The 18671-nt window shown below is 45.8% G+C and overlaps 1 protein-coding gene across 1 annotated transcript; it reads left to right on the forward strand.

Annotated features, from left to right (window-relative positions):
- Positions 1-3699: 3699 nt before the first annotated feature.
- On the forward strand, positions 3700-18530 carry LOC132469893 (transmembrane protease serine 9-like). Its single transcript, XM_060068035.1, has 22 exons — positions 3700-3868; positions 6304-6324; positions 6760-6919; positions 7047-7315; positions 7724-7860; positions 8169-8460; positions 8718-8886; positions 9334-9590; positions 9767-9864; positions 11264-11353; positions 11775-11941; positions 12069-12337; positions 12746-12882; positions 13191-13458; positions 13725-13908; positions 14356-14612; positions 14789-14886; positions 16286-16544; positions 16795-16963; positions 17091-17359; positions 17768-17904; positions 18213-18530. The coding sequence occupies exons 1-22, from the start codon at positions 3817-3819 to the stop codon at positions 18513-18515; spliced, it is 4062 nt and encodes a 1353-aa protein (XP_059924018.1). The 5' UTR covers positions 3700-3816; the 3' UTR covers positions 18516-18530.
- Positions 18531-18671: the final 141 nt, after the last annotated feature.

Genomic DNA, 18671 nt, shown 5'->3' on the forward strand with positions numbered 1-18671 from the left:
CTGTGTGTTGGTGTGTCTTATTGCTTCCCACGTCTGCGTCTGCATCTTTCCCACTCCTGGCTAATAGTTTCAGCTTTTGTACTGTATATCAGAAATGATCACCCTGTACCACACTGCTGACTTGTTGATGATTTGTGAGCACTCACGCATTTCTCTAGGTATCTTAAGTTTCCTACTGGAGTCATCAAAACTTTGGACTTTGTGTTATTGTAAGAAATATTGTGTTGCAAAAACTAGAAATGTGCGAGTATCTGTCACTCGCGATGTGTGTGCAGTCCAAAATGAAAGAAAAAACCTTGCATCACTTGGGAATCGAACCCCCAATCAGCAGTCTTTAAACGTTGGTCGTTGGTAACTGTAAACAAAGAGATCGCATTTTTTTTAACTGCTAACTAACAAACGGATTTATGCGTTCACTGAACAAAGATTATGGAAATAAAAGACCACTTTTCCATCAGAAAAATCATCAGAACCGTTATTACCAACCCATAGACGCTATCATCAGAACCGTTATTACCAACCCATAGACGCTAAAAGCGAAAACCTTTCTCACATGCACACCCATCGCGAGTGACGGCTATGCGCACACAAAGAGATCGCATTTTTTTTAACTGCTAACTAACAAACGGATTTATGCGTTCACTGAACAAAGATTATGGAAATAAAAGACCACTTTTCCATCAGAAAAATCATCAGAACCGTTATTACCAACCCATAGTCGCTATCATCAAGCGAAAACCTTTCTCACATGCACACCCATCGCGAGTGACGGCTATGCGCACACATGCACACCCATAGCGAGTGACGTAGGACGTAAAGTCCCGGTAAGTCCCGCCCAGGTCGAAGTGGCGTCGATTTAGAGAGTCCCGTTAGATTGTACTCCCTCTCGCCGCGTTGAATGCTTTCGCATGCGCGTCTCTTTCATAAACTTTCATAAACTCTCTAGGCCTACTGTAAAACGGAAAATGTCAAATTAATCGTTTCAACTCGATTATACGAGTTTGGAGATCGTTTGACCCCAAAATCGATATCGCGATCGAAATTCGATTAATTGCACAGCCCTACTTCAAGGTTTAAACAACACAGTCATCCTTTCATTTACTTTCTGTTTTTCAATTCCGGTGCCACCAACCTATGTCATCCACCCTGATAAGACAATATCAAACATTTCTACTTGATATTGTAAGATATTTTTTCTTCATTTTTTAGTAGTAGTTTTAATAGTATCAACAATAATTCATATCTAAAAGTAAAAATGGTTATAAATAAAGAGACAGAAGCTTGCGCTTTCCCTGTCAGAATGACTTTGCACTTTGGAGTTGAAGGCCTAGAAAGTAACCGGAAGTTTTGATTAATGGGCACATAAATCACTCACAATATGTGTATCATTTATAAAATGTCTCCAAAATAGGGTCAAAGTCCAGTTTTTGTCGTTTTTGGCATTAACGGGTGTTTTCTAATGCCATTCGGCAATGATATCACTTTGGGGAGACGTGGTGGAAGGTAACCTAAACTAAAAACTAGGGATGCACCGATCCGATATTTGTATCGGTATCGGTACCGATATTGAAGACATTTCTAGATCGGGTATCGGTGACAAATGGGCCGATCCATATTAAAAAAAAGAAGATCATTATTTATTTATTTTTACGTTTATGTACATACTTGAATCCTATTCCTACTACCTTGCTGCCTTGATAATTGAATTTCCCACGAAAATGTTCTCACGGGATTAATAAAAGTGTATCTATCTATCTATTGGCTGATCTATTCAGTTTCTATGCTGTGCGCTGTGAGTGACGTCATAAACAAGCAACACGCCGTGCGGAGCCTACAGTGATTGCAAAATGGAGCGAGCAAAAGGATCTGCTATCTGGAGCTATTTCACTTTACCTAAGCCAGCAAGCTCCACGGCTACATGCAACATATGCAAAGTAAATGTCCCGAGGGCTGGTACTAAACCTTTTAGCTTTAATACCACAAACCTTATAAAGCACCTCCAAAAATTCAAGTCTCATGATCCCAGTCTTTTCCCCTCAATGAAACTTACAGTTTGTAGCCATAATTTCGCGCTGTTTTTCTATATCGGTATCGGATCGGTATCGGCCGATACTAAACCTCAGATATCGGTATCGGTATCGGAGGTGAAAAAAGCGGATCGGTGCATCCCTACTAAAAACTAAACTCATTACGTCCATCGCATCAGGCCTGTCCTGACTGTTGCATTGCAGCTGTAGTCCTCAATGATGATAATAATAATAATAATAATAATAATAATAAAAATTATACATTTAATTTGAAGGCGTCTTTCTTGGCACTCAGGGACGCCGGGAAAAGACAGACAAAAGTCATTAAGAAAAAACAACAATAAGATAAAGAAAAAATAACAATATTAAGGGACAGCAATTGGCATCAGATGGAATAGGCAGTTTTGATGATGTGCTGAAATGTCTTTGCTAGTGTCGCACTGGAGTTAAAGCACACATGCCTTCAAGGTTTAAACAACACAGTCATCCTTTCATTTACTTTCTGTTTTTCAATTCCGGTGCCACCAACCTATGTCATCCACCCTGATAAGACAATATCAAACATTTCTACTTGATATTGTAAGATATTTTTTCTTCATTTTTTAGTAGTAGTTTTAATAGTATCAACAATAATTCATATCTAAAAGTAAAAATGGTTATAAATAAAGAGACAGAAGCTTGCGCTTTCCCTGTCAGAATGACTTTGCACTTTGGAGTTGAAGGCCTAGGAAGTAACCGGAAGTTTTGATTAATGGGCACATAAATCACTCACAATATGTGTATCATTTATAAAATGTCTCCAAAATAGGGTCCAAGTCGAGTTTTTGTCGTTTTTGGCATTAACGGGTGTTTTCTAATGCCATTCGGCAATGATATCACTTTGGGGATACGTGGTGGAAGGTAGCCTAAACTAAAAACTAAACTCATTACGTCCATCGCATCAGGCCTGTCCTGACTGTTGCATTGCAGCTGTAGTCCTCAATGATGATAATAATAATAATAATAATAATAATAATAATAATAAAAATTATACATTTAATTTGAAGGCGTCTTTCTTGGCACTCAGGGACGCCGGGAAAAGACAGACAAAAGTCATTAAGAAAAAACAACAATAAGATAAAGAAAAAATAACAATATTAAGGGACAGCAATTGGCATCAGATGGAATAGGCAGTTTTGATGATGTGCTGAAATGTCTTTGCTAGTGTCGCACTACTAAATTTTTTCTATGCTGAGGTTTTTACTATCATCCTACATGATCACCAAGCATAAGTAACTACTTTTTGGTATTTGCCGATACGGGGTACCGATACGAGTACTTAATATTACAATTATAGTTTAAAGAACTAATTTGAACACACTGTTTCAGCAACCAATATACCAAAATACCAAAATACCAAAAAAAAACGGACCAAGTACCAAGCCTAGTAGGGGCGAGCTGAGGCATTCAAGTGTTTTGCCGCTCTTTTGCATTGTTACCCAATTAAGGTTAGAGTTAGGGTTACCTAAACATGGTGACATAGATGTACTATAGGCTAGACCGCCTGCCTCCGGCGAACATGCATTCCCTGCATTACGTAAGTACTTGTGGCGGGTGATGGGCCAACCATCTAACACAGCCCTGAACATAGGTGAGGTAATGATGTAGTTTACACGGGCAGAAGCAGCCGCACCTGTCCCGTGGGCGTGTCTTCCACCTGTGTTGTGCTGTGGCAGTCGAGTGACAAGCAAAGGGGAGGAGAAAATGGTTTTAAAAGGCTCAACTGAATTGAGGACTTGAAACTGTTGGGATGGCTGGACTCAAGGCGCTATGGGTGGCGGTGCTACTGCTGGTGGTGCATGGTAAGTACCCCTCTCCTTCCTCCTGGGCTACCTGGACAGCTCACCTGGACATAGACCGGTTCACGGATAGGATTGTTTGTCCTCAGATCACACGTGTGTGTGTGTGTGTGTGTGTGTGTGTGTGTGTGTGTGTGTGTGTGTGTGTGTGTGTGTGTGTGTGTGTGTGTGTGTGTGTGTGTGTGTGTGTGTGTGTGTGAGAGAGAGTGTATACACTCTGAAGAAAGCTCAAAGCTTTGTATTGCAATCGCTGCCTTAATTTACATCTGGTTTTCCTTAGCAGTTTTTCCCAATGGGGTTTGGTTTCCTTCGTTAAATTCTTTATTCATTAAGAATGCACACTAAAAAATGACAGAGCTTCTATGCTTTATAAGGGAACTGAACTAACCGCCTTCAAACAAGAAGCAAAACTGTCCAAAGCTGTCTACCAGGGTTTTTGCGTTAACCATCTTAAAAAGACGATGTGAACCAAACAAGATAATCCACATTATTGTGAATAGCACTTTCTCCCGGTAATCTGTTTATGCCATCGTCCGATGCGATGAGGAAGTCATACAGGCGGCTCATGTTTCACTCGGTAGCTTAAGGCCTCTGGTTCTGCCTTGAGTGGTTCCCCACTTTTTTGGGGCTGAAGGCTGAAGGACGACCACAATCTACACCACAAACTCAAGTAACACCAACCAAAAGTTGAGAAAATGATTGCGTAAAATACCACACAAATATTCCTAGGATATGATCTATATATTATTCTAATTCTAATTATATATTGTATTCTATATTATTGCCAATTTAATCCTTCGACAGTGTGAAATGTATATTAAATTGTACCAAGAATTGATGAATAATTATGAATCAAATCATAGGTGGTAGTAACTATATTGTAAATTAGAACATCATTCAATAAGAATGTACAGACTCACCAGAGACTCTGTCACCTGTGTTAGAGAAACTCTGCATTGCCCTCTATTTAAAGAGAGCAGCTGCCATTGAGTGGGGTTCTTTGACTTGTAAATTGCTTTCACCACTGACTTTGTGTGAACATATTTTCCGTCAATAATTGACTCAGCAGAACCACAATAGTGGGTTGGTGGAGAATCCCTGAATGTTATTTAAAATGCCTTTAGTCTCATTCCCCATGAACCAGACCGACAAAAACCTGTATGCGTCAGATTATGAATGGAGCTGTCGGCACTCGGCACTTCAGTTGATGTTTCTGGAATCAAGTCCAACCCAACTGCAGGATCCTTGTTGTGTCAGAAATAACCCCAGTTAATCAGTTATTGTAGGACATGATTTTGAGATACACTCTCGTTTCCTGGTATGATGTCACTCTTTTAAAGTGCTCCGTGTTGTAGGACTGGAAGCATGACGTACAGATGTCAGATACAGAATGCCAACAGCATGCCAACATCTGACCACAGATACTTGGACTAAACAGTACCAAATGGGATGTGTCAGACACCCATTGAGTAGGATACGTCAAACCGAGAAGAACCAACTTCAAGAATTAACTTCACAAAGTGTGCTTGTGAGATAAGATGTCTTAAATTGACTCACTCAAGTGATGCGTACTGCAGTCAAATTGCTGATTGGGTTTTATGCTGGTCAATCAACGAGGTGAAGGTAGGGTTATGGTTAGGTTTAGGGGTTAGGTTAAGGGTTAAAAGGGGATGTGGTTATGATTAGGGTTTAAGGTAGGGTTATGGTTTGGTTTAGGGGTTATGGTTAAGATTAGGGTTTAAGGTAGGGTTATGGTCGGGTTTAGGGGTTAAGGTAAGGTGATGGTTAGGGGTAGAATTGTTGGTTATGGTCATGGTTATGATTAGGTAAAAATATATTGGTTTCCGGTACGGATCAGTGACACTCACAGGAGCAGATTTATTAGCTGTTTTGTTTTTTCGTTGTTCCTACTTCCGTCACGATATGTACATTTTCATCACAGTAGGAGAAATTCCATGGACCTATCAAAGAGTGTTATTGGCTCTGCAGTGAGCAGCCACTCGATGGTCCGCCTATCAGAGTATGAGCCTGAGATTGGACGGTTGAGCTGTCAACTGATAGTTCCTGCCTGAAATAGCTCCGCCCATTTGTTGAACAACATATCCGTTAAAAAAAATTTACCTAGTGAATGTATTCAATGACTATTCTATTATAATGTAGCTTAGGATAAATATATATAAGAAATATGTTATTCGATCAAATGGTAATCAATGGTAACTGGATGTACACAACTTTCACATGCCTGTAAACTCAGAAACGTTTGAGTTAAACAGACTGCACTACCTCCCAGGGAACAGACACAGAATTACAACATCGAGACTTTATTTTGACAAAATTGCATTTAATTATTATTATTATAGTTATCATTATATTATATTATTATTATCATATTATATTTGATTCACTTGTTATACATTTTCTCCCTTTTCTTTTTGCAGAGGTGTCCTCACAGCTAAATGGTAAGAAATTCTAAATAAAAAACGCTACGTTTTAATTAATTATAATTTAACTTGACCATTTATTTGCATTCCCCTAGAGGCTGCCCTATTTCCTTAACGATGCCCATACATTCTGCTTGAATCAATGTATTTAAAATTGATCAATTTCACGCTAAAAAGATTTCAGTTTGCGTATAGCATGTTATCTTTGCATATATATATATAGGCATTGTATATTTTCATGGATATCTACCCGTGACTTTATTTGACTCTTTTTGGTATTGTGCAAAGTGTCCGAATTTTTTGAAAAGAGCTACATAAATTAAATGTATTCTGAGTATACTATTAAAAATGAACTGAGGCAGAGAATGTGGGCTTTGTCTTGAGTCAGGGGCACTGCAGCAGCAGGCGTTCAGAGGCCATTGCTCCTTCTCTGATACCTTGAACCTTTTTCAGTGTGTGGTCGGGCTCCTCTCAACACCAAGATCGTTGGAGGAGTGGATGCTGCTCCGGGCACCTGGCCCTGGCAGGCCAGTTTGCAGACGTCTGGTCACTTCTGTGGGGGGTCTCTGATCAACAATTTGTGGGTGCTGACTGCTGCCCACTGCTTCACCACGTAAAGTCAATCTTCTACATCCGGCAATAGCCAAAACATTTTCCTCATCTCTAGTTCGTCAACAACTCGATGAACGTAAATTTCAGACGAACGAGACTAACGGTGACGTTTTTTCCTTTCCGATCAGAACTGACACAACAGGTTTCACGGTCTTCCTGGGCCGTCAGGACCAGGCGGGCAGCAACCCCAACGAGCAGTCCCGGACCATCTCCAGGATTGTCTGTCACCCCGATTACAGTGGGTCCACCAACGACAACGACATCTGCCTGCTGGAGCTCTCCTCGGCTGTCGACTTCACAGACTACATCACGCCCGTCTGCCTGGCCGCGGACGGAAGCACTTTCAACAGCGGCATCATCAACTGGGTCACTGGCTGGGGCACCACCTCGTCTGGAGGTGGGTCTTCTTCTTCTGGCGTATGTCCCTAGACCTAGTCCTGAGTGTCGAGGTGTCTCTGAGACAAGACACCTCACCCTAACTGGTCCTGACGAGCTGGCTGTCGCCTTGCATGGTTGACACCGCCGACGGTGTGTGAATGCGTTCATGAATGGTTGAATGGTTGACCATATTGTGAAGCGCTCTTAGTGGCCACTGGTTAGAAATGCGTTATATACATAGAGACCATGTATCATTTAACTAGTTAACATGTGTGCCACAGTTTAGAGTGGGGTCTCCGCACTTGCATTGTGTACTGTCTGACCCACTGAGGGGGGTCGATACGACCGTGAATCAAGTCTTTTCACACAGCAGGGCCCCAGCATGAGCTGCCTTTTCAAAGTCCAGTTTCATTCCTTTCATTCATAGGTTCAGCCGCGGACATCCTCCAGGAAGTGGACCTGCCCATAGTGGGCAACAGGGAGTGTAACTGTAGCTATGTGGGCGATATCACCAACAACATGATCTGCGCTGGATTGTCGGCCGGAGGGAAGGACTCGTGTCAGGTAACTGTTAAACAGTCATGTTTTGAGAGGAGCTCCCTAGACTAGATTAGATATTTTTGTTCTGGACAACAAAATTCAGTTTAGCATGCAAAAATAGTGCATTAGGTGAGGCAGGAGGGATGACATAGTGAGTTAGGCCAAATAGCGCAAGAAAAAGTCATTAGTGCAAAACAAAACGTACCCCACCAATTCAGCATCAGACACCCAAAGCACAACACCAATCATAAAGGACCTGGCAATGACTCTGACTTCATGCAGTTTGAGGTATTTTGCTAACCCATCGTGGCTTTGATCCTCTTCCCCTAAAGGGTGACTCTGGGGGTCCTCTTGTAGGCAAACAGGGTGTGCAGTGGGTCCAGTCGGGAGTGGTGAGCTTTGGTCTAGGATGTGCCTTGCCCAACTTCCCTGGAGTATACGCCAGAGTGTCAAAATATCAGGCATGGATCAACGGTACCATCACCACCAACCAGCCCGGCTTTGTTGACTTCCGCTCCGCGGGAACCGACAGCGACGCGACCTTCAACTGTGGCGACCCTCCGTCCGGCCCAGTCACCGCCTCACCGACCGCCCCTGCACGTAAGTGGCCTTTTGTCTCCATCTGTGGACAATGAGGGTGTTGGATACTCGGTCTTTGTTGACACACGTTGCAGTGGTACCCTAGTGATATGCTAGAGTGCGGAGGTAAAACAATCATTTGGTCATTCCTGTGAGACCAGTTTGATTACTTCCGTTGACTAAAGCATCGGGTCGCGGCTCGGCTAAAGCTCTAAGGTTTCTATTTCATAAGCATTACAATGTTTGTTGACCTCTTCCATTTCTGTCTTCTTTGGCCCACCCCTGATGGTCCCTGGTTCCAGCGTTGACGTGCGGCAGCGCCCCCATGAACACCCGGGACAGCAGGGGGCTGGTGCAGTCTGCCGGCGTGTGGCCCTGGATCGCTAGCCTGCAGGTCAACGGCACGCACATGTGCGGCGGCACCCTGGTGACTGCGGATGCCGTCCTGAGCGACGCATCGTGCTTCACCATGTAGGTCTGCTTCTATCTGTTGTGACGATGAGGCTGTAGCACGTCTGTTCTGTGTATGTTGCGTTGTGTGTTTTATCCGAGCAAAACCATGTACCAATCCTTTCTTTCAGTTTTTACAGAATTTTACATTTTACAAAAAGGGGGGAATATTTCACACCTGACAATAATAATCCCTTTGCCCTTGCTATCACTCAATGGTTACAGTCATTCGTCGTCCACACATTTATCAAGCGGTGTACAACTTATTTGCATGAATCAGAGTGTCCAAAAACGCATGTATCAATCCTGAGATATAAAATAGGTCTGCCGTTGTTGTTGAGTGACAAGCCTATCTGCACCGTGATCCAATTGGATCAGGGTTTCTTTTACATGACTGTTTCTGTTTTGATATCCTGTTTCAAATGGCCGTCGATCCCTCACCCTGGTGGTTTCCCTCCCTTCACTTAGGTACCCCAATGCCTCCTACTGGACGGTTGAGTTGGGCCGCCGGAATCTGAACGGCCCCAACTCCTTCAACATGACCCTGGGGGTGAAATCCATCACCCTCAGCAATCTCACCGGGGACAACATCGCCGTGCTCATGCTGTCCAGTCCACCGAGGCTCTCGGACTACATCCAGCCCATCTGTCTGGACCAGGGGATGGGCAGCTTCCTGAACAACACTTACTGTTGGATGGCAGGCTGGGGCATGGGCCAGGGAGGCGGTGAGGACCCCCATCCACAACGCACCCCCTTCTAGTGTCAACAAGGCTTTTTGTTACAAAATCGGATCATTGATTGTAGTTCTACTAGACTAGTTCTTTGTTTCAAGCACTCAGCGTGACTCTGTATATTGTCCAAACTGTTCGGTTGACCGTGACTTTCTCTGACCTGACCGCAGCCCAAGAAACCCTGCAGGAGTTCAACACCACGGTGGTGGGTTGTAGCAACACGTCATCCAGTGACTACATCTGCACCGAAGCGCTGACTTTGAGACAGGTAAGGAAAGGACAACAGTTCAGAATCCTGTTCATGGCTCACAATCAGTGGCGGTGGGTCAATAGAGGGCGCTAGGGCGCCGCCCCTCCATGAAGTATTCACTTGAATATATCTGCCAACTATTAATCAACTATTATCAATACAAAATAAATCAACAAAAATACATAGCGTTTATCCTCGTTTAATTGTGTGACATACTTGTCACTCCCAGCAACCATTTAAATGCGTCTGAACGTCAATGATTTGGGCCAGGCTAGTTATTGGTCTCTCGAATTAAAGCCTTCCTCCAAGTCATGGGCGCTAGCCACGTTGAATTCAATGAAAGCTCGCTAACTTTTTGCTGTCTATCAAGCAGAGACAGCTTTTCATTGGCGCAAGAAAATTTGCCCTCGGGTCGCATCAGTGTGCGCCCCAGGCCAATGGTATTGCTTTTCTTTTTTGTTATCACCTCATGATTGGACAATTCAGCGAATCAATCAAATAGGCTACCTCCCTCAGCAGCATTTCGCGCAACACAACTACATGCAGAGAGGAGATAGAATGCTAAATAGCAGAGAGTTGTAAGCACTTTCAACCCTTTACAGTGGAGGAATTGGACTCCCCAAGCAATGTTATGCTTAAAGGAGCACGTAAGTTACATATTAATTAAGTCCTTCGGCCTGTGGCATATAAACAAAATGAAGCAAATGTCCCATATTTCTAAGTGCATTCGAAGTAGACATTGAGACTCAAATCGACGCTATAGGACAGTGATAATGATTTGTCTCAATATCAGAATAACAACAATGGGTCAAATAGCAATGGCTGGTTGAATGGCCATAAAGTAGGTCTGTATATGCAGTGTGAGCTTGTCCAGGCCCTGCAAGTCAGGATGTAGGCTATGAAACTGAATGAATAGTAGGTAAAGAGGTAGTGGCCATCCCCAAGATGCACCAGAATACAGGAAATCAATTCTGCGGGGGGGGGGGGACCCAGACCCACTGTCTATAACTGTGCCCCACCGACATTTTTGATCAATAGCCGCCACTGCTCACAATGCCAAAATGTATGTTCAAGATTTACATCATAGCCGTTTGCCTTAGCATAATGCCTAAGTCATATTTTAAAGTTCATCGTGTATTTTGCGTAAAAAGTTAGAAGATATAGATATAAGATATAGCCAATGAGGCCCAGTGAATCAGATATCACAATTTGGCCAAAATATGACTTCAATATGGCAATCATGCCCTGATGCTTACGATATGTGAGAATTGCGCATGATTTGTCATTGGTAGGCTACATTCATATGTTACAGTCTTTTTCAAGCTAGGGATGGACACATGTTGGTGCTCTGGAGTTAGTTTGGAGGGCTGTGTGAGGCTAGGTGCCGGTGGGGATGACAACGTGTGTTTGGTTTCAGGGTGACGCCGGAGGCCCCCTAATGTGCAAGAGCGGCAACTCTTGGACCCAAGTGGCCGGGCTTCCCAACGTCATGGGCAACAGCAGCATGGTGCGCTCAGAGAGAGCCGCCGACCAGTCCATGTTCACCTCCACAACGCGATTTGCTGGCTTCCTGAGGGAAACTCTGGGGAGTCTGCCGTCCCCCGCCAACGCCACCACAACCACCGCCCCCACCACCACAACCGCCCCCACCACCAGTCACGCCCCCACCACCACCAGTTTGTGTATAGCATGTTATCTTTGCATATATATAGGCATTGTATATTTTCATGGATAACTACCCGTGACTTTATTTTACTCTTTTTGGTATTGTGCAAAGTGTATTTTGAAAAGAGCTATATCAATGAAATGTATTCTGAGTATACTATTAAAAATCAAGTGAGGCAGAAATGTGGGCTTTGTCTTTAGTCAGGGGCACTGCAGCAGCAGGCGTTCAGAGGCCATTGCTCCTTCTCTGATACCTTGAACCTTTTTCAGTGTGTGGTCGGGCTCCTCTCAACTCCAAGATCGTTGGAGGAGTGGATGCTGCTCCGGGCACCTGGCCCTGGCAGGCCAGTTTGCAGACGTCTGGTCACTTCTGTGGGGGGTCTCTGATCAACAATTTGTGGGTGCTGACTGCTGCCCACTGCTTCACCACGTAAAGTCAATCTTCTACATCCGGCAATAGCCAAAACATTTTCCTCATCTCTAGTTCGTCAACAACTCGATGAACGTTAATTTCAGACGAACGAGACTAACGGTGACGTTTTTTCCTTTCCGATCAGAACTGACACAACAGGTTTCACGGTCTTCCTGGGCCGTCAGGACCAGGCGGGCAGCAACCCCAACGAGCAGTCCAGGACCATCTCCAGGATTGTCTGTCACCCCGATTACAGTTGGTCCACCAACGACAACGACATCTGCCTGCTGGAGCTCTCCTCGGCTGTCGACTTCACAGACTACATCGCGCCCGTCTGCCTGGCCGCGGACGGAAGCACTTTCAACAGCGGCATCATCAACTGGGTCACTGGCTGGGGCACCACCTCGTTTGGAGGTGGGTCTTCTTCTTCTGGCGTATGTCCCTAGACCTAGTCCTGAGTGTCGAGGTGTCTCTGAGACAAGACACCTCACCCTAACTGGTCCTGACGAGCTGGCTGTCGCCTTGCATGGTTGACACCGCCGACGGTGTGTGAATGCGTTCATGAATGGTTGAATGGTTGACCATATTGTGAAGCGCTCTTAGTGGCCACTGGTTAGAAATGCGTTATATACATGCAGACCATGTATCATTTAACTAGTTAACATGTGTGCCACAGTTTAGAGTGGGGTCTCCGCACTTGCATTGTGTACTGTCTGACCCACTGAGGGGGGTCGATACGACCGTGAATCAAGTCTTTTCACACAGCAGGGCCCCAGCATGAGCTGCCTTTTCAAAGTCCAGTTTCATTCCTTCCATTCATAGGTTCAGCCGCGGACATCCTCCAGGAAGTGGACCTGCCCATAGTGGGCAACAGGGAGTGTAACTGTAGCTATGTGGGCGATATCACCAACAACATGATCTGCGCTGGATTGTCGGCCGGAGGGAAGGACTCGTGTCAGGTAACTGTTAAACAGTCATGTTTTGAGAGGAGCTCCCTAGACTAGATTAGATATTTTTGTTCTGGACAACAAAATTCAGTTTAGCATGCAAAAATAGTGCATTAGGTGAGGCAGGAGGGATGACATAGTGAGTTAGGCCAAATAGCGCAAGAAAAAGTCATTAGTGCAAAACAAAACGTACCCCACCAATTCAGCATCAGACACCCAAAGCACAACACCAATCATAAAGGACCTGGCAATGACTCTGACTTCATGCAGTTTGAGGTATTTTGCTAACCCATCGTGGCTTTGATCCTCTTCCCCTAAAGGGTGACTCTGGGGGTCCTCTTGTAGGCAAACAGGGTGTGCAGTGGGTCCAGTCGGGAGTGGTGAGCTTTGGTCTAGGATGTGCCTTGCCCAACTTCCCTGGAGTATACGCCAGAGTGTCAAAATATCAGGCATGGATCAACGGTACCATCACCACCAACCAGCCCGGCTTTGTTGACTTCTGCTCCGCGGGAACCGACAGCGACGCGACCTTCAACTGTGGCGACCCTCCGTCCGGCCCAGTCACCGCCTCACCGACCGCCCCTGCACGTAAGTGGCCTTTTGTCTCCATCTGTGGACAATGAGGGTGTTGGATACTCGGTCTTTGTTGACACACGTTGCAGTGGTACCCTAGTGATATGCTAGAGTGCGGAGGTAAAACAATCATTTGGTCATTCCTGTGAGACCAGTTTGATTACTTCCGTTGACTAAAGCATCGGGTCGCGGCTCGGCTAAAGCTCTAAGGTTTCTATTTCATAAGCATTACAATGTTTGTTGACCTCTTCCATTTCTGTCTTCTTTGGCCCACCCCTGATGGTCCCTGGTTCCAGCGTTGACGTGCGGCAGCGCCCCCATGAACACCCGGGACAGCAGGGGGCTGGTGCAGTCTGCCGGCGTGTGGCCCTGGATCGCTAGCCTGCAGGTCAACGGCACGCACATGTGCGGCGGCACCCTGGTGACTGCGGATGCCGTCCTGAGCGACGCATCGTGCTTCACCATGTAGGTCTGCTTCTATCTGTTGTGACGATGAGGCTGTAGCACGTCTGTTCTGTGTATGTTGCGTTGTGTGTTTTATCCGAGCAAAACCATGTACCAATCCTTTCTTTCAGTTTTTACAGAATTTTACATTTTACAAAAAGGGGGGAATATTTCACACCTGACAATAATAATCCCTTTGCCCTTGCTATCACTCAATGGTTACAGTCATTCGTCGTCCACACATTTATCAAGCGGTGTACAACTTATTTGCATGAATCAGAGTGTCCAAAAACGCATGTATCAATCCTGAGATATAAAATAGGTCTGCCGTTGTTGTTGAGTGACAAGCCTATCTGCACCGTGATCCAATTGGATCAGGGTTTCTTTTACATGACTGTTTCTGTTTTGATATCCTGTTTCAAATGGCCGTCGATCCCTCACCCTGGTGGTTTCCCTCCCTTCACTTAGGTACCCCAATGCCTCCTACTGGACGGTTGAGTTGGGCCGCCGGAATCTGAACGGCCCCAACTCCTTCAACATGACCCTGGGGGTGAAATCCATCACCCTCAGCAATCTCACCGGGGACAACATCGCCGTGCTCATGCTGTCCAGTCCACCGAGGCTCTCGGACTACATCCAGCCCATCTGTCTGGACCAGGGGATGGGCAGCTTCCTGAACAACACTTACTGTTGGATGGCAGGCTGGGGCATGGGCCAGGGAGGCGGTGAGGACCCCCATCCACAACGCACCCCCTTCTAGTGTCAACAAGGCTTTTTGTTACAAAATCGGATCATTGATTGTAGTTCTACTAGACTAGTTCTTTGTTTCAAGCACTCAGCGTGACTCTGTATATTGTCCAAACTGTTCGGTTGACCGTGACTTTCTCTGACCTGACCGCAGCCCAAGAAACCCTGCAGGAGTTCAACACCACGGTGGTGGGTTGTAGCAACACGTCATCCAGTGACTACATCTGCACCGAAGCGCTGACTTTGAGACAGGTAAGGAAAGGACAACAGTTCAGAATCCTGTTCATGGCTCACAATCAGTGGCGGTGGGTCAATAGAGGGCGCTAGGGCGCCGCCCCTCCATGAAGTATTCACTTGAATATATCTGCCAACTATTAATCAACTATTATCAATACAAAATAAATCAACAAAAATACATAGCGTTTATCCTCGTTTAATTGTGTGACATACTTGTCACTCCCAGCAACCATTTAAATGCGTCTGAACGTCAATGATTTGGGCCAGGCTAGTTATTGGTCTCTCGAATTAAAGCCTTCCTCCAAGTCATGGGCGCTAGCCACGTTGAATTCAATGAAAGCTCGCTAACTTTTTGCTGTCTATCAAGCAGAGACAGCTTTTCATTGGCGCAAGAAAATTTGCCCTCGGGTCGCATCAGTGTGCGCCCCAGGCCAATGGTATTGCTTTTCTTTTTTGTTATCACCTCATGATTGGACAATTCAGCGAATCAATCAAATAGGCTACCTCCCTCAGCAGCATTTCGCGCAACACAACTACATGCAGAGAGGAGATAGAATGCTAAATAGCAGAGAGTTGTAAGCACTTTCAACCCTTTACAGTGGAGGAATTGGACTCCCCAAGCAATGTTATGCTTAAAGGAGCACGTAAGTTACATATTAATTAAGTCCTTCGGCCTGTGGCATATAAACAAAATGAAGCAAATGTCCCATATTTCTAAGTGCATTCGAAGTAGACATTGAGACTCAAATCGACGCTATAGGACAGTGATAATGATTTGTCTCAATATCAGAATAACAACAATGGGTCAAATAGCAATGGCTGGTTGAATGGCCATAAAGTAGGTCTGTATATGCAGTGTGAGCTTGTCCAGGCCCTGCAAGTCAGGATGTAGGCTATGAAACTGAATGAATAGTAGGTAAAGAGGTAGTGGCCATCCCCAAGATGCACCAGAATACAGGAAATCAATTCTGCGGGGGGGGGGGGACCCAGACCCACTGTCTATAACTGTGCCCCACCGACATTTTTGATCAATAGCCGCCACTGCTCACAATGCCAAAATGTATGTTCAAGATTTACATCATAGCCGTTTGCCTTAGCATAATGCCTAAGTCATATTTTAAAGTTCATCGTGTATTTTGCGTAAAAAGTTAGAAGATATAGATATAAGATATAGCCAATGAGGCCCAGTGAATCAGATATCACAATTTGGCCAAAATATGACTTCAATATGGCAATCATGCCCTGATGCTTACGATATGTGAGAATTGCGCATGATTTGTCATTGGTAGGCTACATTCATATGTTACAGTCTTTTTCAAGCTAGGGATGGACACATGTTGGTGCTCTGGAGTTAGTTTGGAGGGCTGTGTGAGGCTAGGTGCCGGTGGGGATGACAACGTGTGTTTGGTTTCAGGGTGACGCCGGAGGCCCCCTAATGTGCAAGAGCGGCAACTCTTGGACCCAAGTGGCCGGGCTTCCCAACGTCATGGGCAACAGCAGCATGGTGCGCTCAGAGAGAGCCGCCGACCAGTCCATGTTCACCTCCACAACGCGATTTGCTGGCTTCCTGAGGGAAACTCTGGGGAGTCTGCCGTCCCCCGCCAACGCCACCACAACCACCGCCCCCACCACCACAACCGCCCCCACCACCAGTCACGCCCCCACCACCACCAGTTTGTGTATAGCATGTTATCTTTGCATATATATAGGCATTGTATATTTTCATGGATAACTACCCGTGACTTTATTTTACTCTTTTTGGTATTGTGCAAAGTGTATTTTGAAAAGAGCTATATCAATGAAATGTATTCTGAGTATACTATTAAAAATCAAGTGAGGCAGAAATGTGGGCTTTGTCTTTAGTCAGGGGCACTGCAGCAGCAGGCGTTCAGAGGCCATTGCTCCTTCTCTGATACCTTGAACCTTTTTCAGTGTGTGGTCGGGCTCCTCTCAACTCCAAGATCGTTGGAGGAGTGGATGCTGCTCCGGGCACCTGGCCCTGGCAGGCCAGTTTGCAGACGTCTGGTCACTTCTGTGGGGGGTCTCTGATCAACAATTTGTGGGTGCTGACTGCTGCCCACTGCTTCACCACGTAAAGTCAATCTTCTACATCCGGCAATAGCCAAAACATTTTCCTCATCTCTAGTTCGTCAACAACTCGATGAACGTTAATTTCAGACGAACGAGACTAACGGTGACGTTTTTTCCTTTCCGATCAGAACTGACACAACAGGTTTCACGGTCTTCCTGGGCCGTCAGGACCAGGCGGGCAGCAACCCCAACGAGCAGTCCAGGACCATCTCCAGGATTGTCTGTCACCCCGATTACAGTTGGTCCACCAACGACAACGACATCTGCCTGCTGGAGCTCTCCTCGGCTGTCGACTTCACAGACAACATCGCGCCCGTCTGCCTGGCCGCGGACGGAAGCACTTTCAACAGCGGCATCATCAACTGGGTCACTGGCTGGGGCACCACCTCGTTTGGAGGTGGGTCTTCTTCTTCTGGCGTATGTCCCTAGACCTAGTCCTGAGTGTCGAGGTGTCTCTGAGACAAGACACCTCACCCTAACTGGTCCTGACGAGCTGGCTGTCGCCTTGCATGGTTGACACCGCCGACGGTGTGTGAATGCGTTCATGAATGGTTGAATGGTTGACCATATTGTGAAGCGCTCTTAGTGGCCACTGGTTAGAAATGCGTTATATACATGCAGACCATGTATCATTTAACTAGTTAACATGTGTGCCACAGTTTAGAGTGGGGTCTCCGCACTTGCATTGTGTACTGTCTGACCCACTGAGGGGGGTCGATACGACCGTGAATCAAGTCTTTTCACACAGCAGGGCCCCAGCATGAGCTGCCTTTTCAAAGTCCAGTTTCATTCCTTCCATTCATAGGTTCAGCCGCGGACATCCTCCAGGAAGTGGACCTGCCCATAGTGGGCAACAGGGAGTGTAACTGTAGCTATGTGGGCGATATCACCAACAACATGATCTGCGCTGGATTGTCGGCCGGAGGGAAGGACTCGTGTCAGGTAACTGTTAAACAGTCATGTTTTGAGAGGAGCTCCCTAGACTAGATTAGATATTTTTGTTCTGGACAACAAAATTCAGTTTAGCATGCAAAAATAGTGCATTAGGTGAGGCAGGAGGGATGACATAGTGAGTTAGGCCAAATAGCGCAAGAAAAAGTCATTAGTGCAAAACAAAACGTACCCCACCAATTCAGCATCAGACACCCAAAGCACAACACCAATCATAAAGGACCTGGCAATGACTCTGACTTCATGCAGTTTGAGGTATTTTGCTAACCCATCGTGGCTTTGATCCTCTTCCCCTAAAGGGTGACTCTGGGGGTCCTCTTGTAGGCAAACAGGGTGTGCAGTGGGTCCAGTCGGGAGTGGTGAGCTTTGGTCTAGGATGTGCCTTGCCCAACTTCCCTGGAGTATACGCCAGAGTGTCAAAATATCAGGCATGGATCAACGGTACCATCACCACCAACCAGCCCGGCTTTGTTGACTTCCGCTCCGCGGGAACCGACAGCGACGCGACCTTCAACTGTGGCGACCCTCCGTCCGGCCCAGTCACCGCCTCACCGACCGCCCCTGCACGTAAGTGGCCTTTTGTCTCCATCTGTGGACAATGAGGGTGTTGGATACTCGGTCTTTGTTGACACACGTTGCAGTGGTACCCTAGTGATATGCTAGAGTGCGGAGGTAAAACAATCATTTGGTCATTCCTGTGAGACCAGTTTGATTACTTCCCTTGACTAAAGCATCGGGTCGCGGCTCGGCTAAAGCTC

This window comes from Gadus macrocephalus, chromosome 2 (assembly GCF_031168955.1).
Source record: "Gadus macrocephalus chromosome 2, ASM3116895v1".
Lineage (NCBI taxonomy): Eukaryota > Metazoa > Chordata > Actinopteri > Gadiformes > Gadidae > Gadus > Gadus macrocephalus.